This window comes from Bacillus rossius, chromosome 2, assembly GCF_032445375.1.
Source record: "Bacillus rossius redtenbacheri isolate Brsri chromosome 2, Brsri_v3, whole genome shotgun sequence".
Lineage (NCBI taxonomy): Eukaryota > Metazoa > Arthropoda > Insecta > Phasmatodea > Bacillidae > Bacillus > Bacillus rossius.
This window is the reverse complement of record NC_086331.1, coordinates 37123965-37151315: the sequence shown is the minus strand read 5'-3', so window position 1 is coordinate 37151315 and position 27351 is coordinate 37123965. Positions and strand designations below refer to the sequence as shown.

At 37.8% G+C, this 27351-nt stretch overlaps 1 protein-coding gene across 1 annotated transcript in view; it reads left to right on the top strand.

Annotated features, from left to right (window-relative positions):
* LOC134528878 (solute carrier family 41 member 1-like) overlaps positions 1-27351 on the top strand; it is a 157801-nt gene that overhangs the window by 33560 nt on the left and 96890 nt on the right. Inside the window, exon 4 of the mRNA XM_063362544.1 lies at positions 252-463. Within this exon, the coding sequence (XP_063218614.1) occupies positions 252-463 (212 nt within the window). The remainder of the gene's footprint in view (positions 1-251; positions 464-27351) is intronic.

The window sequence follows — 27351 nt, the reverse complement described above, 5'->3', positions numbered from 1 at the left end:
GGATAAGGAGTTTCTGGTGGTGTCGATGCTGGGATAGGTTCCATCAGATTCTCGGCATAGTTCTTCATCTAAGACCTCTGAACCGCGATTCCTCGCCAAATGGGGCCTCGCTAAAGACGGTCATACTCTCCCTAGGGTGTACATGCCGGCCCACAAGGGGCATTAATAAACACTGTGCAGTGTGAGTTGTGAGATAGTCAGCGTGCAGGAGAGTTTTTCATTGACCAGTTGAGGACTCGACCTTGTTGCAGAGGAAGGAGACGACATGGGTCCCGGCTGCGAGAACAAGCTCGCCTTCCCTCTGGCGGACGTGGAGGAGGCCGCCGACGACGCGAACCTGCCGGACCTGGTGCTGAAGCTGGACCGTACTCCGTCGCCGCCGGAGGAGTCCTCGCGCAGCACGCCGCCGACCGCCGCGCCCGTGGCCACGCCCGTCGAGACGCACTGCAGCATCGGCTGCCAGGTGCAGGGTGTCTTCCGACACTCCCCGAGACCCTCTCGCCCTACCAAACTCCCGTCTCCAACCACGCTGTGATGACAATGGATTTCGATTTCCTCCATCAATACTACTAGGCACATAACCTCAAACATGTTTTAAATCCTGCCACAATTTCCCAACAATACCCTTTTTTATAATTAAAATAGTTCATCAAACAGATAGACGACCAATTAAATATTGTTAGTTTATTCACGCACTTTCCATAACTTTTGAAACCATTGTAGATTTAAATTCCAACAATACACGTTTGCATGATAAAAATTAATGTTCTTCATTCTTCAAATGTATAAACACATAATTCACTTTTATAGATGGATTATGTAACATACGACATTCATAATACCATTATTTTACTTTTACTACCTCTTTGATCTTTCATGTATCCCTTGCCATTTTAAAGATTCGTTGAAATGGAAACATCCACCATTTCCGTTTTCGCTAGGCACAATTATGATTGGCTGATCATGGGTATTATTCAACATGTTTTAGAACATGTATTTGAAGACGTTTGATGGAAACTCAAGTCATAAAACGTGTCAAATAACCATGGTTTTTGTAGTGAAGTTTTCGGTGTTAAAACACTCCATTATTATTTTAACAACTTGATTGGAAGGTGTTGATTGGAAACGGAAGTCTGACAGTATGATAGGGTCTTATGGGTACTATGCATCGCGTCGCACCTAACGTCGGCAGCTGCAGATGAATTTCTCCTGTTATTTCACAACAGAGAGGTGGATTTTTTATGCCTAGCATTGAGCGACACATTCGTGCACTCACTCGAACTTTGTTCATTCGGCCATAAACCAGGCAAAAGGTGGTTCTAGGGTGAGTTTAGAGTATAATAGTGTATGCATATGTATGTATAGTAGTGTATGCCTGGCTTCTGGCTTACGGCTGTGGTGACAGTGTTGCCGACCGCCAACTTGGATTTTGACGTCACTACGGCCATCTTGGATGACATTGACCTTCAAAATTTGCCCAAATCTGCCAAATTTTCCAGTTTTTAGGAAAACAATTCCGCTAAAAATCTCAAAAAATTATAAAAATAAAAACAATTCTCTATTTTGATGACAAAATTCCCGTTTTGAGGGAAAATTTCCCGTTTTAGTTTTCAACCATGCCAACGGCTTGAAAAGTCAAAAATGTGGCTTAAGAACCCATATCTACAAGCCACCCTTAGCAGCCAAGGTCAAGAACTTGTTAATTAGGATGCCATGAACTCCATTTTGAATAATGTCATAACTGGTGCAATTATCGTTACGACCACCAGCATAAAATCCGTAATTTTATGCTAGAAAATCGGAGAAAATTTAAAAAATAAAAAAAAATAAGAAAACATTTTTCCTTCTTCAATTAAGAGATTTCCGTTTCCCATATAGTTACAGCCGCCATCTTGGAAATCCATAAAATTTATGCTAAAAATTAAGGAAAATTTAAAAATTTATAAAATATTAATCAATAAAAATTTTCTATAAAAAACTCCGCTATTATTGATTATGGCGTCAACACCGCCATCTTAAAAATTCATAATTATTCAACTTGAAAATTTGGAAATTAAATTTAAATTTATAAAAAATTAATTAATCAAATTTTAATAAAATTTAATAAAAAACACACACAATATGGAGTCCTTGGTTCAAACCTGGTGATAACAAAAAAAATGATGACAGATTCTTTCTCCAAGGAAGCCACCGACAGACTGACCTTCCACCACTAATGCTAAGGTATAAATATCGCCTGCAGGTATGACGTCACGTCCCCCATCTTTTTTCGTCTGCTAGAGGCAACATCATTTTTTCGTTTGATAGAGTGCACTACCACCATTTTAAATTAATTTTCATCGCTAGAGTGCAGTAAATATTTATTATTTTGTGGCACCTGCTGTCTTGAAATTTGGATGCCATTTTTGAAATCTGTATTAACTAAGCTAGAAAATCGGCAATAATTCCAAAAATCATCAAAAATCTACAATTAATTTAATGATTGATTCGATCGGTTCATTTACTTTGGTTCAATACTTGATCGATTTAAATAGGTAATTTTAGGTTTAAAACACTCTTATTCAATTTAATATAGTAGAAAGTCCTAGAAGTAGCTTAGTTTCCTAGCCAACCAGCCAGTAGTAAGTAGATGAGGACCTATTGACCGTCATCTTGAAAATTCATAACAATTAACCTAGATATTCTGGAAAAATTCATAAAATCATAAAAATCAATCATTAATTAACTTTTTAATTCGATCGATATCCATCCTTGGTAAAGTGCAAAAAAAAAAATAAAAATTAAAAATCACACCAACTTCACATAAAAGTGCCAGGTTAGAAAAAAAAATACCATTAATTACATAATTTATATTCTACTACAGGAACACTTTTAAAGTTAGCAATATTACTAACCATTAGCTCTACATTGGCTTGAACTGACTAATTCTTAGCTCCAAACGGTTTACTGAAGACAGAGACCAGCCAGATTCTTTCCCTACGTATTCTTTTTCTTCCCGACGGGGTTTCTCGATACTCAGGCGGATACAATGAGATATAACTGTCTGTTAATAAATAATTTTGCACTCTAGTGGCTAAGAATGAAACTAACATGACAGTAACGCACTCTAGCAAATAGCATGTGTACTATGTGACACTAGTGCTACTTGTATCGATTACTGAAAACAAGATAACGACGATGTCCTCTAGCAGGCGATGTGTGTTAACTAGTGTTCCTGGCAGCCAGTACTGAATAAAACATGGTGGATCCAAGATGGTCCCCATGGTCAAGGTTAAAGGTCAAGGTCAAAGGTCAAGGTCAAGTTCAAAGGTCAATTCCAATAGTAAAGTTCGAGGTCAAAGATCTAGTGAACAAAAATTAAACTAACATGCTGGTAGCACACTCCAGCAGACGAAAATAAAATTGTGGCCTCCAGCAGACAAAAAAAGATGGCGTACATGACGTCATACTAGCTGGCGATGTATATATCATGGCATTGGTGGTGGGAGGTCACTGTGCCGGCGGCTTCCGTGTAGAAAGGATCTGTCGTCATTTTTTTTTATTTTTGTCCTCACTGGGTTCGAACCAAGGACGTAAGTGCGTGTTTAAATTATATTTTTTTTAAATTTAATAAATAAAATTGTTTTAAAAATTAAATTTATTTTCATTAAAATATTATTATAATTACTTATTTTCAAGATGGCGGACATGACGTAATAATCCAAGATGGCTAAGTGTTTTTATATAAATTTTTTTAATGTTTTATAAATTTTAAATTTTTTTTACGAATTTTTTCTGATAATAAATTCGGATTGTCATGATGGTGACCATAACAAAAATTCGAAACGATTTAGAATCCAAGATGTTGTCTGAAACGAAACGCGCAACGATTATGCCATATACGACCAAGATGGCAGGTGTAAAAATATGTGCAACGTTTCTAGAATCCAACATGGTGAGCGTAACGATATTTGCAACGGTGATTTTTAAATAATATTTTATTAAAACATTAAAATTATATATTATAAAATTAAAAAAAAATTCCCGGGTTTCTAGCACAAAACTTACGGTTATTCAAGATGGCGGCCGTAACGATAATTTCAACTGGTTTGTCATAATTCGAAATGGATACCATGGTATCCTTATTTTCAAGGTCATGACGTAGGAGGCTTAGGGAGGCTGTACATATGGATTCTTAAGTCTCATTATGTACTTATCAAGCAGTTGGCATTGTTGAGGACTAAAACTGGAAATTTTCCCTATAGAAATCAGGAAATGTTTAGGTATTTGAAGTCATTTTTGAGGAATTTAGAGTCATTTTTGAGTCCAAGATTGCTGCCATGACGTAAGAGCAATCGGACATTGACCCTATCCTCAATCCTCAGTCGGAAGCCTGTGCCAGAACATACAATTACATATTACTCAGGTTCAAATATTACTAGGATACTTTATTTAATAAAATAATAATGAATTATTAAAAAGTACTTGAGTATTGTTATTATGATGATTATTTATGAAATCATAATTATTATTTATAAATTTAGAGTAAAATTTTTTAATGTGACTCAATTACAAAAAAAAAGACTAGTATTGTTATTATAATGATTATTTATGAAATCATAATTATTATTAAAATATAAATACATAATAAAATAATTCAATTTGTTTCAAATACAAAAAATAGTAAACAAAAACAGCAAAACTCGGGATCCGAACGTAGTACCTAACACTCGCCAGTCTTAGGTGCTTTTCGCAATGCTACGCAACGGATTTACATCCAAGCATTTTAGTAAGTTCATAAGTACCTTATAAAGTAGTCGTAAACCACGCATTCTGTCGAATATTTAAGGAAGAAAAATCACATGTTAAATTATTATGTACGCAGTTGGCAACTATACAAATGTTTGACTCTATCTTATTGGCTATAAAATATATCTTTTTTTTATTTTCTTCTTTTACTTTTTTGGAACATTACTGTAAACAATTACTTTTAAACTAAGAAAATTGAAATTCTTGATTTCTATTTTATTGGGTAAGGGCTTTAGAAGATTTCATACCGATTTTCTCAGCTCTCTAACCTCGATTTATATAAATATCAGTATGATGTCAGCATGAAATAATTTATCCTTAAAATATTTTTTAGTCACAACAGATGTCAATAGTATGTCAAAATTAAGTAAAAGTTCATTACCTAGTTATGACTTAGCAGTGATGTCAGACCTAGGTCATGTGTTCACTGGGCGATGCACAAAATACACAAATTAAACTTTTCACGTGGTCAATTTAACTTCACTTACTGCTACTACAGCATGTCTGCGACGCGAACTGACAAGATTTTACCCACCCAAAAAGAGTCCAACACACACATGATACAGTCGAGTATAGACAATGTATAAGTGTATATATGCGTAGGGTATACATGTAGACAGGCCACTGCGGGTCGCCAGTCTGGCGCAACGCGTCACTAGCATGTCGGTGACGCGAACCCATAAGTTTTGCCCCCACCAAAAATCGCTCAACGTGGCTAAAGAAGTTTTCACTACAAAAATCCGTAACAAGTAGAAAGTATAACATATTATTCATGACTTCACTTGCACACAGAAAAAGAAACCAAATCCTAAATATATATAATAAATAAAATACTAAATAAACACGTCACTACCGCTCACAGCGCTCGCTGCGGGAGCGCGCAGCATATAGCAGGTTTCACAAAAGCGTGACGCGACGTGAAGCGTCGTGGTGTGTCAAGCTTCAAACAATCAGAAAATCAGATCGTTGCAAGAGCGCCAGAAATTGATTTTGAAGCTTGTCGCGCGCATCGGAGAAGAATAAGAAGAAGAAAAAGAGAGAAGAGGAATAACTAGTTACTTCAGCCAAATAGTGCGCAAGTGATTGAGGTTTAGATGTTCGAAGTATGTAACATACAAGTGATGCAACTCGGTATGAATCAGTATTATGTGTTGTATCAAGTAGTATAGGAATGTCGGTCCGAGCCCTGGATTAGGGGTGAGGTGCGACGTAACAACGGCCTCTGACGTCACGGCGGCTATCTTGGTGTTAAATTTCAAATTTCCCAAAAAATTATTCAAATTTCCTAAAAATTTCCCCATATCGATGGAATAATTCCCGTTTTGAGGGAAAAGTTCCCGTTTTATTCCTCAAAAATTAAAAAATTCGGTTTTTTAAATGCCTTTAAAAGAACCAAAATTCCCCATAGAGGCTTAAATTACTAATCGACAAGCCTCCAATAAGCCTCTGGAAAGTAACTTTGACCTTGACTTTGACCGTAATCTTATGATTCTTTAATTTTTGACCCAAATAATTCCAAAAAATACCCAAAAATATATAAAAAAATGATTTATTCAAAATTTTAGTTACTTAATCCATCTCGTTACTCGGTTAGATTCCCGGCGAGAGTAAACATATAATTGATTAATGAAAATCAAATTCTTAATTACAATAAAATAAAATTTTAATAAAAAAAACTTTGAATACATCATACCAATCATCATGTATTATAGAACCTTCCACCATTTTGAATAGTGACGTCACATCCGCCATCTTAAAAATCGGTAACGTTCATCCCAAAAAATTGGGATGATTATTTTAAATTTGTAAAAAATTCATTTAGTAAAATTTTAATAAAAATTAATAAAAAACTTGTCTTTGGTTTGAACCCATTGAGGTCATTGTTTTTAAAATGGCCATGGATCTTTCCTCCACGGAAGCCACCGGGAGACTGACCTCCCAAAATTGATGCCATGACAGATGTTGCATTCAGTTAGTATGACATAATGGCAGTTGTATTGGATCCGCCATTCTTGTTTTCGTCTGCTAGAGAGCGCTACCTACCTACACATTAGTTTAAATTTTAACCGCTTAAGTGCAATATCAACATACAGTCAACTGTATTGACATACGATATCTTGACAGTCGTCTTTGTCGCCATCTTGGAAATACGTAAATAACCTATAAATTCGGAAAATATTCTAAAAATAAAGAAATGACATTAAAATAATGATTGACTCGGTCGATTTTCGTCCTTGGATCGATCCCTGGTCAATGCATAGAAAAAAGATTATTCAATTAAATTTACCAAAATGTGAATTGTTCGAGAAATAACACAAGATTTTTAAAATTATAAAAATTTTTACTATAGGATAACTTGCGAAAGTTAGCATAATAATAATAATTTAGTTCTACATTTGCTTGAACTGACTAATTTTCGGATCAAATCATTTTACTGAAGACATAGAGCAGCCAGATCCTTTACTGAATTAGTCTTCCTTTCCCGACAGAGTTTCTTGATACTATGTTTAATAGACTGCTTCGCATAGTCGGAATTGTAATTGGTAATATTAATAGACTTGAAAGCGCACTACTTCTCTTGGTCCTCGAACGGTTACGGTTTACCATACAACCAGTCCAGTCGAAGTTATATTTTTAAGGTCCGTACGTCCCTAATTCATCAGTAAGCTGATTGATAATGTTCTGCTGGATATCTTCAAGAAAAGTACAAATTTCTTTACACTTACTAAATAATATAGATAATATTAGTCTTTAAATATTCTATGAAATGCTGATTTCGCCAAGTGGAATCCATTTCCATTTACCTGTAATGCACCATGAACAGTCTTTGATTTTGTTTCATATCCAGGCATCATCGCAATCTGTTACTGCCCATATGCTTGTGTGCTTGTACACATACGAGTCTCCAACCTAAACCGAGGAGTCGAAATGTCTGCAGGTAGTTCCACAGTAGGCACTCGGACTTACCTTTACAGTTTTTTTGCGTGTTGTCTCAAATTATTAATACGCGTAAAACCAACAGGACACTTATCACAGCGAAACATCATAAGAGAAGGATTCTTCATACATTTACTCATCTCATGTCTTCGTGCATCATTGGAAAATGCAAACGACATATAGCTGACATGTAGCTGAAAGGCTGTCTAGTCGAAGAAGACGAACATTTCAAACTCCAACTGAATGCTGATATAACTGCAATAATTCCCGGTGAATTCTTAAGCTTGACGATACATCACTGTCGCAGCTAAACATTTACATTCTGCTAACAGCTGGGCCTTTGCGTGCCTTCAAGTCTCTTTTCACATTATCATTGATTCTAGTGGTGATGCAGACATTAAAGTATCTTTCAACGGCGAAACGTCATTCATCAAGGTTTCCTCTGCAGCTAGCACTGCAGGAGATAAAGTATATTATTCTGGTGGAACCACAACTGTTGAAGCCTCTTCGTATATTGTCGGTGTGCTTGTGGACTTCTCATTTTTTCGACAAGGTAGTTACATACGGACCTTTAAAATATAACTTGTGGTTGGACTGTGTATATGGCAAACCATATCCGTTTGAGGACAATGTGAAGAAGTGTGCATTTAAGACAGTGAATATTCCCAATTACAATTCCGACTATGCGAAGCAGTCTGTTAAACATAGTATCGAGAAACTCTGTCGGGAGTGGATGATTTTGTCAGTAAAGTAAAGGATCTGGCTGGTCTATGTCTTCAGTAAAATGATTGGATGTGAGAATTAGTCAGTTCAAGCAAATGTAGAACTAAATGTTTATTAGAATGCCAGCTTGTGAACTTCTCCTTTGTTGAGCAAGGATATAGTTATAGTACAAGCCACAAATGTTTGACACTTTCCATTAATTTTTTTAATTATTTTTGTGATTATCCGATATTAAGGAAAACCGATATTTCTCAGTGTGCTCATTATTCCTGTCGATAATTCTGCTGATTTTCTCCGAGTGGTTCTGGTTATTTCTGAAAATTTATCTCTGCATAATATTTTTATTCTTAACGAGACACACAATTTTATTTTGACTTACATTTAAATTGTGAATTTCTGCAATCAAATTATCACTAAAAATATATTTTTTCAGGTGGAATTCAAACAAAAAACATGCATTACTCAGTCTAATAATATGCTTTGAGACACCTCAGAAGCACTATCATTAAGGAAGAAATTCCTTCTTCTTGGTGTCTAGCGAAGCCTTTCTTCTCTTGCGATCGTTAGTGAGCATCCTGCATCCCACATAAAAGAAATAAAACACAACATGTGACGACAACTGTTGGCAAGAATCGAGACCACTTGTAACATGTTCTTTTGCACGAGATTAATTAACTCTCGCCGCTGAATGGGGCCAAAGACAGTTAAGAGTAATGTAGCCTCATAGACTAAGTAGCCTCGTGGACTTGTAGCCTCGTAAACTTGAAGCCTCTTAAACTTGTAGCTATATAATCTCGTAGCATCGTAGCTAGTTGAAGCCTTGTAGACTTGAAGTACTGTAGTCTCGTAGCTTCGTAGCCCCCTAATCTTTTAGCCAAATAGCAGATAGGCCTAAGACTATTTGGAGCCAAATACTTTTGACGCCATTGACTGTTGAAGCCAAAAGACTGTTGAAGCAATAGACCGTTGGAGCCGAAGACTGTTGGAGCCGAAGACTGTTGGAGCCGAAGACTGTTGGAGCCAAATGACTGTTTAATTCATAATATCCTATCGTAAAATTGACGATCGTATCCTACTGAGTTGAATGCACAATAAAATGTATCTTCTTTTCGTTAAATATGCTTACTTTTACGCGAATTTGTGTTCAAATGTGCGTTCTTTTCGTTAAATGCTTGGCCTGCTTATACATTACGTTTTCGGTGTGTACATTGCGTGATCATTACGTGTTCAGTGTATACATTGCGTATTAATTACATGTTCGGTGTGTACATTACATGGTCATTGTGTGTACATTGCGTGTACATTGCATGACCATTCCGTGTACATTGCATGACCATTGCGTTTATTTTGTGTGCATTGTGTGTACATTGCGTGTACATTGCGTGTGCATTACATGTTCAGTGTGTACATTGCGTGTTCATTACGTGTTTGGTGGGTACACTGCATGATCATTGCATGTACATTGCGTGTCCATTCCGTGCACATTGCATGTCCATTGAGTGTATTGCATGTACATTATGTGTACATTGCCTGTCCATTCCGTGTACATCACGTGTCCATTGCGTATATTGTGTGTCCATTGCGTTTATTGTGTGTCCAGCGCGTGTATTGCGTGTCCATTTATTTTGTCGAGTTTTTCTTCCTAATTTGCTACATTTTTTAATGTTGTTTTGAATCGTGTTCTATAAAAGTAGGCCGCAGGTATACAAAAGATTTCCCAGAATGCGGGGCTTTCAGTTTGTTACTGGCTGCGGCAGTGTAAAGATCACCTAGTTTGTCTAATCTGGTGCCTATGTCGCGTAATTGCCTGTTCTTGTAAACTTGATGGCATCTTTACCATCTTTAATGTTGAACTCGATGGAAGTTGTACCATCGTCTAAGGGAACCCTGATGTCAGCGACGATGACTACAGCGACGATGACGACAACGGAGAGCTCAATGGCTGGATTTTGGCAGCTGCGGAGATACCAACGACATCGGTAACACCAACTACAGACATTACAATGCAATCTACGACACCAGAATTGACTTGTGCTGTTCCATCGGTTGAAGTTTCGCCAGCAACATTGCAGACTTCAATGGATGGTGGACTTTCATCGCGTCAGTGCAAATATTTTGGTGCATCATTTACTACCACTTCAAGAGCCTGCAGACCTGGAAGAATCGGGTGTCCAAATAATGCTCAAAGAATACTGATTCAGTGCATCAAGTGTAATAAACTAATTCACGTCTCGATAGCTTACATAGACATTATGAAAAATGCTCAGGGAAAGTTAAAGGCAAGCATTTTGAAAATGGTTGTTGTTTTGACCCATGTATTGTTCCAGCCAATGGTATTATATAAGTGAAAACCATATGATGAGAACTTCAGTCTGCCTCTGGCTGCGGTGCTGTGAGGATCAGATAGTTACACTTGTCTAACATAAAAGACTAGTATCTGACTATTCTTGAGAACTCGCTCTCATCATTAACACTATTAATGTCGCCTTGATGGAAGGCCTATCATCAACAGTGCAGATGGCAATGCCGTCAACAGTTACATATACTCTCCCAGCACAGCAGGAAATTTAGACGCGTGCAATATCTTCTGCAGAGCAGACATTGAAGACTTCCAAAGTTAACATTTCAGTGGCGTTACAATGGTTGACAACAGTGCCAGTGACATCGATAAAGGAAGCGGCTTCTGACGGTGTTCCATCACCCAACTGTGCTTACTGTTATAACATAAAATATTTGAAACTACATGGTTATGAAATACACAATTGTTATAATAATAACTCTGAATGTATTAAATATCAGTGCAACAGGTGTTGTAGCCAGTTGATACACTACGGACGATTAAAAAGACACATCAGGTATTGTGATGGACTGGTTGCGCATTCATCAGGATCAAACCTTATATACTGCTGCAAGACATTTGTATGCATAAAACAAACAAGGCGTCCTGAAATATACCACTGTCAGTAGTGTGTAAATGGGGCCCCGAGCCCTGGCTTCTGGATATGGATTGGGATTGTCGGGCGCCATCTTGGATTGTGATGTCACGGCAGCCATTTTTGACTTAAAAATTCCTCAAAATTCCTCAAAAATGGCTCAAAATTATTCAAAAATTCCCGTTTTGAGAAAAATTTCCCATTTACGAGGGAAAAATTCCTGTTGCGGCGGAAAACTTCCCGTTTTAGTCCATAAAAATACCAGAGGCTGAAAAAGTCCATATAGATGCTTAATAATCCATGTCTTCAGCCTCGGATAAGCCTCTGCCATCATCATGGATTATGTCGTCACCGCTGCAATTTCCGTTACGGCAGCCATATTGAAAATCTTTATTTATTATCCGAATTTAATGAAAAAAATTAAAATTTATAAAAAAAATTCAATTAATAAAAATTTAATAAAAATCTTTAAAACCACCGCTGCACTTTTCGTTACGGTCGCCATCTTGGATTATATAAATGTTGCATGTTTCGTTTCGTTCAGCCATCTTGGTCAGTACGACACCATCCTTACACTTTTCGTTAGGACCGCCACATTGGTTCCAAATGTTGCAATTATCGTTATGGTCGCCATCTTGAAATTTAGACACCATCCTGAAAATCCGTAATTTTTATGTTAGAAAATCAGGAAAAATTTAAAAAATCATTAAAATAATATTTAATCGAATTGAAAAATAAAAAATTAATAAAATATAACATTAAAACCACTGTTTCACTTAACGTTACGGTCACCATCATGGATTACATAAATGTTGCATGTTTCGATACGTTCCGCCATCTTGGTTGAGCACGATGCACAGTAGGAGAAAAGCCCAAAAACCTGGCCAAAACCCCAAAAAATAAATTTTCGAAATAGGGTCAGTTGAGTAGTCATTCAGGTAGAGGACTAGTAACTGAATTCTATTGTGGAAGGGGAAGCCCTTTAAGTGTATACCTGCACCGCAGCGTCAGTTGGCAGCTAGTGTTCGTGAAGAGTGTACGTGTCACGCGCTGAACAGACGAAAATAACGCTGAATTCAAAAACCCATAACTTTAAAGTGACGGGTTTAATTTCAATTCTGCAACATGGATATGACTTCTGGAGGTATGTAGAACATGTTTTTACATCGGTTGAATCTAAAGTTTATGTATAAATGATTGAAATGTAGTATAGCCTTCGGCATAAATAAAATTGAATAATTTTGAAAAATTATATTTTCAACGGTCCGAAAAGTTATATATTTTGTCACATTTTGCAAAGCTCCTAGTCTCGGCCTTTAGTTTAATGTATAAGCTTTCGAAATTTACAAGAGTTACCTGCGGAAAACGTGCGTCTTGTCCGTTATGATTTTTTTCGCATCGTGCGGTAGCCGAGCGTGCACGCGGCACTATTGAGCAGCCTCTGCGCCTCTACCTGAGAATGGGTGAAGTAGCATCATAACGGACAAGACGGCTGTTATACGCTTGAAATAAATTATTTTAATATATATGTATGTGTATATATATATATATATAAATTTTCTGTGATTTAATTGTGATATATACGTATGCATATATATATATACATATTAAAATCAACCACATAAAAATGTCTTAAATATGAATGAAATGTTATAACATTCAAATAAAATATTTGAATATACATATATTATATAGTAAGCAAAGCTTTCTTTTAACCAAATCCATGTCAATATTTTCTGTCTAATTTTTTTAAAATTATTTCATTTATTGCGGTTATTTATTTGGTAAAATAATGTACATTGTTCAAGTTTTTGTATTAATTGAAAATTTTATCTTTTCCTTTAACACCAATTTTCTACAATTTTATGTCTTTATTACAGGATCCGGTTACAAAGAATTGGTGCTGACAAGGAAAGAAGTATTTCTGATAATCAGCGAGCATTTATCCGATAAATTCGCTTCCTTGATCGAATTTATGGTAGAAAAAATTTCCAAGGACACCGGACGTACAGTTGTAGTGCCTGAGGACTCGAAACAGACTTTTTCGATACTCTTCAATCAAATGAGAACGAGGTGGCAACAAGCTCACAGAAAATCCTGTGTATTTTTCAAGAATAACGGTGAATGGCTTAGCAAGCAGGTATGTTTTGCCGCACCTACAGACACTGTAGTAACAAGCCCGGGTAATACGGGCGGCCGCCCGTCCCTTGAGTTTACAATGTCCAGTGAAAGATCTAAACGAAGGAAGACCCAAGATATTCGTACATCGTTCAACTCGGTCGAGTTAGCATACGCTACTCAGATGAGCCTTCGCTCTTCAGGACAATCCGACGCCGCAAAAGTTATTAAGGACGTAACAATGACGAGTCCTTTAAGAGCTTCCAAGTATCGTAAAGCTTACTCAGCAACGGATGAAATTACTTTATCCGAAGAGGCTGCACTTTCCGCTATGATTGAATATAAATTCTCCAAGAGTACTTACCAGGGAATGAGAAGATTAGGGAAGGAAAATTACTGTAAGCTATATCCGTCTTACGAAAAAGTGATGAAAGCAAAAAAGCGTTGTTATCCACCACGTGATGCAATCAGGATTACAGAGAGTAGTGCAGAAGTCCAACTACAGGCACTATTAGATCATACAGTTGAACGTATTTTACTCGTCCAAAATGTACTCATTCAAAGATTGACTCCAGATAATGTTCGTAAAATGGACTTGATTTGCAAGTGGGGTTGCGATGGAAGTTCTGGGCAAAGTGAATATAAGCAGACGTTCAGTGATGACAGCAAATCTGATGCGCATGTATTCTTTACTTCAGTCGTGCCATTACAACTCGTGTGTTATGATCAACAATCGAAGGAAGAAATAGTTGTTTGGAAGAACCCCAGACCCTCGTCTCCACGATTTTGTAGACCGCTTAGACTACTGTTTCTACGCGAAGACACAGAGTCAACACTTAATGAAGTCCAAATTGTTGAAGAACAAATACAGTCACTTCGTCCATTCGAAAGTGTAATAGATGGAAAAGAAATCTCCGTAATGTACAAGTTGTTGTTCACCATGATAGATGGTAAAGTTTGCAACGCTGTATCATTGACGAAATCTGCTCAACGGTGCTATTTGTGTGGAGCAACCAGCAAAGATTTTAATGCCATCGACACTGTATTGCAAAGGGAAATCAATGAAACAAATTTGAAGTTCGGATTGTCGACGCTGCACGCGTGGATACGGTGCTTCGAGTATTGCTTACACGTGTCTTACAAACTCGGCATTAAAAAATGGCAAGCTCGAAGTGCCGAAGAAAATAAAATTACCCTGGAACGCAAGAGGGCCATTCAAGAAGGATTCAAGAAGCAATTGGGTCTAAATATCGATCGCCCAAAGCCTGGATACGGCAGCAGCAATGATGGCAACACAGCTCGGCGATTCTTTGAAAATTCGACGGTTTCCGCTGCGATAACGGGGGTCAACGAAGAAGTTATTAAACGCTTGTACGTAATCCTACAAGTTATATCCTGTGGCCACGAGATAAACTGTGAAAGATTTGAACAGTATGCTATTGAAACGGCAAGAAAGACAGTTGCATTATACCCTTGGTACTCCATGCCTACTTCGGTGCACAAACTATTAATTCATGGTCCAGTGATAATAACTCATGCTCTATTACCAATCGGCCAATTATCCGAAGATGCTCAGGAAGCTCGAAACAAAGACATCAAACGATATCGAGAAGATTTTGCGCGAAAAAGTTCCAGGGTTAAAACTATGGAAGATGTTTTTCATCGGCTCTTAGTTACTTCTGATCCGTACATTTCAAGTGTCAGAAGACTACCACAGAAGAAGCTGAAGAGTTTGTCGCCGGAAGCTGTAGCGATGTTGATCGCTCCTAAAGTGACTGCTGCAGCAGACGCATTTTGCGCAGAGATTGAAGCCGTGCCGGGAGTTGTAATAGATACAAACTCGGATAATGATTCTGACTCCGACTCCGACTCCGATTACGATTTTGATTAAGAATAAAATATTCTATTTTTGAAACGTTCCGTATGTATTTTGGAAATAAAAATAATAATTGCGTAGAATACACTGTTCACGTTTATTTTATTATGATGATTTTTTTCAATATATTAATGTATCTATTTAGCAGGATACTCGGCCATTTTGTTTATAACAATTTGCTGTAAGCTCTTTGTTGCAAGTTATAAACAATAGATATCGGATTGGTAATCAGCGACCTTGAAAACCCGTATATACCAATTTTTGTCAACATCTGGTAACTTTTTAACGTTCATGTCGGCCATATTGGATCGGCCATTTTTTTTACGATAATTTGGCTTGCGGATTCGTAATCAGCGACCTTGAAAATCCGTAAATACCAATTTTTGTCGACATCTGGCAACTTTTTAACATTCATGTCAGCCATATTGGATCGGCCATTTTGTTTACGATAATTTGGCTTTCAGATTCGTAATCAGCGACCTTGAAAACCCCTGTAAGCCAATTTTCATTCCCGTCAAAGGTCATTTGAGGTTTTGGCCAGGTTTTTGGGCTTTTCTCCTACTGTGCGATGCCATCCTTACACTTAAAGTTACGACCGCCATATTGGATCCTATTAGTGTTGCAATTTCCGTTATGCACACCATCCTTAACCTTTTATATTTATTATCCGATTTTAATGAAAAATAAATAAAATTCATCAAATAATTTACATATTAGAATACTGATTGATTAGATCGATTTCCATTTTTTGTTCGAAACCGCTAAGAGCAAAAAAACAAACATCAGATACTTCCTCCACAGAAGCCACCTACAGGCTGACCTACCACCAATACCGAGGTATATATCGTCAGCTAGTATGACGTCATGTCCGCCATCTTGTCTTCGTCCGCTGGAGACCGTAATCTTGTTTTCGTCTGCAAGAGTGTGCTGGCGGCATGTTAGTATAACTTTATGTTCATCATACCTTTAATCTCGTCTGTTGGCATTGAACTTTGTCATTGACCTTGAACTTTGTCCTTGACCTTGAACTTTGACCTTGACCTTGAAATTAGACCGTGACCTTGAAATTTGACTTTGACCTTGGAATTTTACTTTGACCTAGAAATTTGACCTTGACCTTGAACATTGGCTTTGACATTGAAATTTAACCTTGACATTGAAATTTGAACTTGACTTTGTAATTTGACCTTGACCTTAATATTAGACTTTGACCTTGACGTCCATCGTGGATCCGTCATTTTATGTTCAGTACATGCTACCAGGAGCTACCATCTGCTAGTTGTTATTGCCACCATCTTGTTTTCGTCTGCTGGAGGACACCATCTTGTGTGTACTCATCTTACCATCATGCCAGTTTTATTCTTACCTGCTACAGTGCAGTTATCATTTATTATTACTGAGGTGCCAGCCATCTTGAAATTTGGGCGTCATCTTGAAATCATGTAATTATTTAGCTATAAATACGGGAAAAATTCCAAAAGTCTCCAAAAAAACCAATTATTTAATTAAAAATTGAATCGATGGATTCCTGTCGACGGTTCGATTCTTGACCAGTGACAACTGTAACTAATTATTAAATAAATTTTAGATTCTGTTTTCCATTACCTTTCGCGGAGTTTATTAATCATTCACTCTACGAAAAACAACTCAAGACAATATACCTGACTAATGAATAAATACAGTGCCGATAAGCCTAACATGAAAGTCAAATTATTTAATAATCTGAATAACATAAAAGCTGTTCATGTACAAAGCCACACATACAGGCCAATTGTCTTCAACCCACAAGACCGGGTCATGTCAATATCAGACATATAGACCATGAACTCAGTACACACAGGAAAACGGAATGTACACACAGGAAAACGAAATGTACACGCAGGAAACCGAATGTACGCGCAGGAAAATGGAACGTACACACAGGAAAACGGAATTTGCACATAGGAAAACGGAATGTACACGCAGGAAAACGGAATGTACACACAGGAAACGGAACGTACACACAGGAAAGGTAATGATCGCACATACAGTAGCGGAAACACATGCTTAGTTGTAAATCTGAATACAAAAAATAAAATGTACTTTTTAAAATATAAATTATTCATTTATTTTTCAATAGTACACACATGACAGTTAAACAAATTATTATTGTACGTAGCCAGCTTTCCACAGTTCTTTAAGTATGAACGATACTTCCTCGATATGCGAGTAGTTTCCTCTACGAACAGATGCCACCATCAGTCTTAGTTGGTCAACCAATATCATTTTTGGATCTTTCCAAGATGTGTAATCAATCTCTTCTGCTACCATCTTCCTTGCACGTTTATAATAAATATAATTATTATCTCCGGTGTCTTCCGTTTTATCGTCAACCACAAGGTCACTTTCGTCATCGAGCCAGTGATTATCACAATTTGATCAGGATAATTTATTTTATTATGTCGTTTCCATCGTTTTGGTCTCAGGCCACCATCACATCTTACCTGCTTTAGCTGCTTCAGCACAGTCTTCGATTACGCCACCAGCTTCAAAGTCACTGTAGCAATCACCGTAGAAGGCATCGTCTTCACCCAGATTACCTTAAGAATTCGTTTTCGTTGATGTCGAAGTGTCTTCATAGTCTTCATACTTCCTTTTTACAAAGTATGGTGGATCTACTGAATATCGGCTTGAATGTATTCTCACTTTTCACGGTGTTGTTACTTACATTAGTTTCAGTCTTCTCGAAGCCGTCAGCATCCTTCAATTTATGTTCTTCGTACGATCAGGTGAGCTAATACCATCACTCTCAGGACAAGGAAAATTATTGTCGTAATGCAGATCACTCTTCTTTAGTCTAGTGGATCCATCGATGTCCTCTATGCCGTTAGTGGTCTTAGCTTTACATGTTCTACCATGTCTTTTTAAGCTGTCAATTCACGTTAACAACCTGATACACCGATTACAGCTTATCATTTTGCGTAGTGGTTTTTAACACAATCATTCTTCTCATACCGTTTAGCATTCTTTCTCAAGGTAAACACCTTGCTACAGTATCTACACTGATGTTGTTTTGATACAGCTTCAGACATCGAAGGCTCCAGAAGGTACCAATTTCTCCTACAGCATTTTGTTTCAACAGCATCAATGATATTTGGCTAGAATGCTACGAGGTCCCAAGACATCACGACTACGCGACTACGAGCCATGAGGTTACGAGACTACGTGACTACGAGCCATGAGGTTACGAGACTACGTGACTACGAATCTTCAAGTTTACGAGACTGCATGACTAAAAGACCACGTGGCTACGAAACTACATTTCTATGAAGCTACAAGGATACAAGTCTCCTCGGCTCCAAATTACTGCTATTCGACATGGCTACAGACCACTTGGATACAAAGCTTCAATTCTACATGTCTACAAGTCTCCACCAACTACCTTCGAGTGTATAAAGCACCAACTACTCCAGCAGCATTATGTTTTAAGATTACATGACTACTTGTTTACGTAGCTACAAGTCTACGACGCTCCAATGCTTCATGACTACGAGACTACGAGCCATGAGGTTGCGAGACTACGCGATTGCGAGTCTTCAAGGTTACGTGATCGCGAGGCTTTAGGACTACGAAGATTCCCGATCACATGGTTACCAGTCTGCATGGCTGAAAGACCGCGTGGCTACGAAACTAAATGACTCTAACTTACTAAATAGCACCATTCAGTGGTGAGAGTTAATTTATCTCATCCAAAATAACCTGTTTAAAGTAGTGTCGATTATTGTCAACAGTTGACACCACATGTTGCTTACAGGTAAATATTATTTATTTCTTTTATGCACGATGCGGGATGCTCACTAACGATCGCAATAGAAGGATGGCTTCGCTAGTCACCAAGGAGAAAGAAGTTCGTCTTGCATGTTAGTGCTTCACAGATGTCTCATGGTATATTATTTGACTGAGTATCTGAATAAAATTACCTGTCTTAACCACCAAGTTCAATGCAGTTTGTCTCAAAGTATATTATTTGACAGAGTAATGGTTGTTTATTTTTTGAATTCCACCTGGTTAAAATATTGTAAGTGTCAATTTATTAGCAGAATTTCACTAATTAAATGTAACTCTGAATAAAATGACATGAGTCATTAGGTAAAAAAATCCATCATGCAGAGAGCGGTTTCTCAGAATAGAGAGAAGCACTTGAAGAAACCACAGGGATAATCAGAAGCACACGGAGAATACCACCATAATATTGACAAGAATAATCAGGAGCACTCGGAGAAAACCATAAAATGTCTAGCCAGGAATAATCAGAAGCATTTGGAGAAAACCATCAAAATATTAACAAGAATATTCAAGAGCACACGGTGAAAACCACCATAATATTGACAAGGATAATCATTTGCACTCGGAGAAAACCACCACACGTTTTCTTTGATATCATAAAATTACAGGGGAAAAAATATTTAATAATGAAACAAATTACAAAAAATACATAAATAGATTCTACTAGCTTAAGAACTTCTCATTGTTGAACAAAGATAGAGTTCTAGTACAAGCCATCGTGGCGTGCCCATATACAACTGCAGAAATATATTACACATGCTACAGGTACTACTCGGCGTGAGCAAAAGAAACTAAAGCAAAGAACTAAATCAAGGAATGACCTGAAGGTCCAAGATGGCTTACAAACATTACAAATCATGGCAAAAATGCAAAGGTGAAAGCGCGGCCACAATATGCCGGCAAGAATAAGAGAACATACTAATTACAGAAGCTAAGTTTCACAGCCGAGTACATACCACAACGCGACGCCAGCCCACAGAGACAGCCTTCGAGTCAGACGACCGAGAGACTGCGACGAATGTTTTTTTTTCCTAACCTAAATTAAATCTAAGTGTGTTGGGGAGGGTTCCGGGTTAGGGAGGGAGACTAAGTGCGTCTCAGGCCGAAGCCCATACGCTCTAATCATGCAGGGTATTAGCCATGCGGGAGGGGTAGCATGCATCATGTGCTAGGAGGGGATTGGCCAGTCATGGCAGCGATTGGTGCCATGACTAACTCCCCTCACTGACTATACTAGACTAAAACTAGATAAGTTGGGCCCAGGTAAAACCTGCATAGACACAGGGAAAACCCTGGGCTGTGACATGCGGGATGCAAAATTTCATGCATTAATATCAAGCAGGAGGCTTACGGGAAAACAGAAGGATGGATCTGGAAGAAGAGTTGAACAGAGTAGAAAAAAGTCTACCATGCGGGGGATGGGGGGGTTGGGGGCTTGGACATTGTTGTCCGCATTGTTTTGGGTGGCGCTGGTTGTTTCGGGGGCGACTTTAGTCTTTTCCCGCCAGGCTGCCAGCCAGCCCACTTAAGATTACGAATAAGGAAAAATTTTTAGTTAATTAATTAATTTAAGCTGTAAATTAAAATCTCATGCCTTTCAGAACACAGCCAGCACTGGAGGTGAGGCCTGCCAGGCGAGCGATGCCATCAGACATGAGGGTCAGCACTAACACAACAGGTAGAGAACCCCAGGGGGTCGACCATTCACCTGTGTGCTTCGCACTATTTTGAATTAGCATAGTGGTGTTATTTATGCGTAACTATTTTAGTAATTAATTTAATTTAAATTTTTAGCTTGCAATTCAAAATCTCATCCCTTTCAGAACACAGCCGGCACTGGAGGTGAGGCCTGCCAGGCGAGCTATGCCATCAGACATGAGGGTCAGCACTAACACAACAGGTAGAGAACCCCAGGGGGTCGACCATTCACCTGTGTGCTTCGCACTATTTTGAATTGGCGCTGAGAGTACTTATCGCTGGTGGTGTTGTGGTGTGTTGATTTCGCATGTTTAACGCGAAATGTTGTGTACTCAAGGCTAAATGCCTAAAACTATATTATTTTTTATTTATTTATTATTTTACTAATTTTGGAACTGCCAGAAATACAAGTGTCGAGCTGCGCGATTCTTAGGCAGAATTTTCTCGCCAGTCCGCAACCACAGAGTTGGGGTCCGGGCTCGGCTGAGCGCAGGTGCGCTGTGATTGGCCGGAGCTTTCAGCCAATCAAGGGCCACTACGGTGGTCGGTGCGCCAGGATGGATTTTGGGCGTTTGTATTTTTGTGTTTCGTCGGGATCATAATTCCCGAGTGAGGAAACATGCGGATTTAAACTATTTACGCATTTATCGTAAAAAGTTTGTGTTGTACGAGTGTAAAAGTCTTGCAAAGTTTCCGACTCGGTTTCACGATGCAAGGCTTCTACAGGGCAATAGCGTGGGGCGTCTGTAGCGTTTCGAATACACCTGTTCTGAATTCGCTGTAATTTTAGTAGGTGTGTAGGGGCAGCTGTTGCCCAGACAGGGGCTGCATATGTGATTATTGGGCGAATTAGAGCTTTGTACAGCAGTAGGCTGGTTTTAACCTTGCTGCCTGGGTGCCGGGATTATATAGGCAGGGAACAACACACGTCAGAGCATGCTGGTGGCGCGGTGGGGAAGGAAGGAAGAGGGGGGTAGGAAGGGGAGGTTGGGAAAAAGGGGAAAAGAAGCGGGGGGAGGGGAAAGGAGGGGAAGGAATGCTGTGCAGTGCCCGCACTGCTTCACTACGTAAACAAGTAGTCATGTAATCAATGCTCCTGGAGTAGTTGGTGCTTTATACACTCGAAGGTAGTTGGTGGAGACTTGTAGACATGTAGAATTGAAGCTTAGTATCCAAGTGGTCTTGTAGCCATGTCGACTTGCAGTCATTTGGAGCCGAGGAGACTTGTATCCTTGTAGCTACATAGACATGTAGTTTCGTAGCCACGTGGTATTTTAGTCATGCAGTTTCGTAAATTTGAAGATTCGTAGTCACGTAGTCTCGTAACCTCATGGCTCGTAGTCGCGTAGTCGTGATGTCTTGGGACCTCGTAGCATTCTAGCCAAATATCATTGATGCTGTTGAAACAAAATGCTGTAGGAGAAATTGGTGCCTTCTGGAGCCTTCGATGTCTGAAGCTGTATCAAAACAACATCAGTTTAGATACTGTAGCAAGATGTTTACCTTGTGAAAGAATGCTAAACAGTATGAGAAGAATGATTGTGTTAAAAACCACTACGCAAAATGATAAGCTGTAATCGGTGTATCAGGTTGTTAACATGAATTGACAGCTTAAAAAGACATGGTAGAACATGTAAAGCTAAGCCCACTTACGGCATAGAGGACATCGATGGATCCACTAGACTATAGAAGAGTGATCTGCATTACGACAATAATATTCCTTGTCCTGATCGTGATGGTGTTAGCTCACCTGATCGTACGAAGAACATAAATTGAAGGATGCTGATGGCTTCGAGAAGACTGAAACTAATGGAAGTAACAACACCGTGAGAGGTGAGAATACATTCAAGCCGATATTCAGTAGATCCACCATACTTTGTAAAAAGGAAGTATGAAGACTATGAAGACACTTCGACATCAACGAAAACGAATTCTTAAGGTAATCTGGGTGAAGACGATGCCTTCTACGGTGATTTCTACAGTGACTCTGAAGCTGGTGGCGTGATCGAAGACTGTGCTGAAGCAGCTAAAGCAGGTAAGATCGAAGACTGTGATGGTGGCCTGAGACCAAAACGATGGAAACGACATAATAAAATAAATTATCCTGATCAAGCTTGTGATAATCACTGGCTCGATGACGAAAGTGACCTTGTGGTTGACGATAAAACGGAAGACACCGGAGATAATAATTATATTTATTATAAAGGTGCAAGGAAGATGGTAGCAGAAGAGATTGATTACACATCTTGGAAAGATCCAAAAATGATATTGGTTGACCAACTAAGACTGATGGTGGCATCTGTTCGTAGAGGAAACTACTCGCATATCGAGGAAGTATCGTTCATACTTAAAGAACTGTGGAAAGCTGGCTACGTAAAATAATAATTTGTTTAACTGTCATGTGTGTACTATTGAAAAATAAATGAATTATTTATATTTTAAAAAGTACATTTTATTTCTTGTATTCTGATTTCCAACTAAGCATGTGTTTCCGCTACTGTATGTGCGATCATTACGTTTCCTGTGTGTACGTTCCGTTTCCTGTGTGTACGTTCCGTTTCCTGTGTGTACATTCTGTTTTCCTTCTTGTACATTCTGTTTTCCTATGTGCAAATTCCGTTTTCCTGTGTGTACGTTCCATTTTCCTGCGCGTACATTCGGTTTCCTGCGTGTACATTTCGTTTTCCTGTGTGTACATTCCGTTTTCCTGTGTGTACTGAGTTCATGGTCTATATGTCTGATATTGACATGACCCGGTCTTGTGGTCTGAAGACAATTGGCCTGTATGTGTGGCTTTGTACATGAACGGCTTTTAGGTTATTCAGATTATTGAAAAATTACACTTTCATGTTAGGCTAATCGGCACTGTATTTATTCGTTAGTCAGGTATATTGTCTTGAGTTTTTTTTCGTAGAGTGAATGATTATTAAACTCCGCGAAAGGTAATGGAAAACAGAATCTAAAATGTATTTAATTATAATTAGTTACAGCTGTCACTGGTCAAGAATCGAACCGTCGACAGGAATCCATCGATTCAATTTGTAAATAAATAATTGATTTTTTTGGAGACTTTTTGAAATTTTCCCGCATTCTAGCTAAATAATTACATGATTTCAAGATGGCACCCAAATTTCAAGATGGCTTGCACCTCAGTTATAATAAATGATAACTGCACTGTAGCAGGTTAGAATAAAACTGGCATGATGGTAAGACGAGTACACACAAGATGGTGTCCTCCAGCAGAAGAAAACAAGATGGTGGCAATAACAACTAGCAGGTAGTAGCTCCTGGTAGCATGTACTGAACATAAAATGACGGATCCACGATGGACGTCAAGGTCAAAGTCAAATATCAAGGTCAAGGTCAAATTAAAGGTCAAGGTCAAATTTAAAGTTCAAGGTCAAATTTCAACTTCAAGGTCAAATTTCAATGTCAAACTCAAATTTCAAGGTCAAGGTCTAAGTTCAAGTTCAAGGTTAAAGTTCAAGGTCAGGTCAAATTTCAATATCAAGGTCAAATTACAAGGTCAAGGTCAAATTTCTAGGTCAAGGACAAAGTTAAAGGTCAAGGTCAAAGTTCAAGGTCAATGACAAAGTTCAATGCCAACAGACGAGGTTAAAGGTATGATGAACAGAAAATTATACTAACATGCCGCCAGCACAATCTAGCAGACGAAAACAAGATGACGGACATGACCTCATACCAGCTGACGATATATACCTTGGTATTGGTGGTAGGTCAGGCTTCTGTGGAGGAAGGATCTGATGTTTTTTTTTGCTCTTAGCGGTTTTGAACCAAGGATGTAAATCGATCTAATCAATCATTATTCTAATAAGTAAATTTTTTGATGAATTTTATTTATTTTTCATTAAAATCGGATAATAAATAAAAAAGTTAAATATGCTGGGCATAACAGAAATTGCAACATTTAAAGGATCCAATATGGCGGTCGTAACATAAAGTGTTAGGATGGTATCGTACTCATCCAAGATGGTGGGACATATCGAAACATTCAACATTTATGTAATCCAAGATGGCGACCGTAACGATAAGTGCAACAGTGGTTTTTAAGTTATATTTTATTAATTTTTTATTAGTCAATTCAATTAAATATTTTTTTAATGATTTTTTAAATTTTTCCTGATTTTCTAACATAAAAATTACGGATTTTCAAGATGGTGTCTAAATTTCAAGATGGCGACCATTAAGATAATTGCAACATTAGGAACCAATGTGGCGTTCGTAACGAAAAGAGTAAAGATGGCATCGTACTCAACCAAGATGGCTGGACGAAACGAATCATGCATCATTTATATAATCCAGATGGTGACCGTAACGAAACGTGCAGCGGTGGTTTTAAAGATTTTTATTAAATTGTTATTAATTGAATTTGTTTTATAAATTTTTAATTTTTTTCATTAAATTTGAATAATAAATAAAGATTTTCAATATGGCTACAGTAATGGAAATTGCAGCGGTGACGTCATAATCCGTGATGACGTCAGAGGCTTATTGGAGGCTGAAGACATGGAATCTTAAGCCTCTATATGGAATTTTTCAGCCTTTGGTATTTTTATGGACTAAAACGGGAATTTTTCCCTCGAAAATGGGAAATTTTTCCTCAAATCGGGAATTTTTGAGCATTTTGAGCCATTTTTGAGGAATTTTGAGGAATTTTTGATTAAAAAATGGCTGCCGTTACATCACAATCCAAGATGGCTCCCGACATTCCTAATCCACAGCCAGAAGCCAGGGCTCGGGTCCCCATTTACACACTACTACTGTCCTTACAATTAAATCAAAAATTCTTCTCTGTGTAGAAAATGTGGCAATCAACTGTCATGTGGAACTGCCCTAAAAAAACATGTTAATACATACAAAGGGCTCGCTTCGCCTTCTAAGAAGACTGTAGAAATCGAGAAACGCTAGTAATTTACTTGTTTGTTTTGTTCTTGTATTAGTGTAGAATTTATGTAATAAAATTTTTGTTTTTAAATGAACTTGCGGTGTTTTATTTCTCGAATTGTCACTTTTGTGGTTATTTATTTAAATTACCTTTTATCCAATGACCGAGGGTCAAACCGAGGAAGGATATCTATCTGATAAATCAGAAAATTAATGAGTGATTTTTTTCAATGAGTTTGGGAATTTATCCCGAATTTCTAGGTCAATAATTACGAATTTCCAAGATGTCGTTCAGATTTAAAAATGGCGGATACCATTAGAGATATCTGTCTGTAAATAAATAATACTGCACTCTAGTGACTAAGAACTAAACTAGCATGATGGTAACACACTCTAGCAGATTGTATGTGTACTACATGACACTAGTGTTCCTTGTATCGATTACTGAAAACAAGATAGCGGTTATGTCCTCTAGCAGGCGATGTGTGCTATCTAGTGCTCCTGGCAGTGAGTACTGAACAGAATATGGTGTATCCAAGATGGTCACAATGGTCAAGATTCAAGTTCAAGGTCAAAGGTTAATGTCAAATTTCAATGTCAAGGTAAAAGTCAAGGTCAAAGTTCAATGGCAATGTCAATGTCAAAGTTCAAGATCAATGGTCAATGCCAATATTAAAGGTCAAGATAAATGGTCAATGCCAACAGTTAAGGTCAAGGTCAAAGGTCTAGTGAACAAAAAATAAACTAACATGGTGGTAGCACACCCTAGCAGACGGAAAAAAATAGTGGCTTCCAGCAGACGAAAACAAGATGGCGGACAATACGTGATACTAGCTGGCGATTATATACCATGGCATTGGTGGTGGGGTCAGTCTGCTGGCGGCTTCCGTGGAGGAAGTATCTTTCATAATTTTTATTTATTTTGGCCCTCGCCTGGTTCAAAGGATGTAAGTGCCTGTTTAAATTATATTTTATTAAAATTTGATAAATAATTTTTTTTTAAATTTTTTCTCATTAAAATCTAATGATAATTACTAATTTTCAAGATGGCGGACGTGATGTAATAATTCAAGATGGTTGAATGTTTTTATACAAATTTTTATTAATGTTTTATATATTTTTTTACAAATTTTTTGATAATAATTATAGATTTCAAAGATGGCGACAATAACAAAAATGTACAACGATCTAGAATTCAAGAGGGTGTCTGTAACGAAACGCGCAAAGATTATGCCATACACGACCAAGATGGCGGTTAAAACGAAATTTGCAATATTACTAGAATCCAAGATGTTGAGCATAACGATATTTGCAATGGTGTTTTTCAAATAATTTTTTATTAAAACATTAAAATTATTTTTTATATATTTCAAAGTTTTTCCCGACTTTATAGCACAAAACGTGCGGTTTTTTTAAGATGGCGGCCGTAACGATAATCTCACCAGTTATGTTCTAATTCAAAATGGCGACCATAGCATACTAATTTTCAAGGTCATGACCTAGGATGCGTAGGGATGCTGTAAATATGGACTCGTAAGCCTCATTATA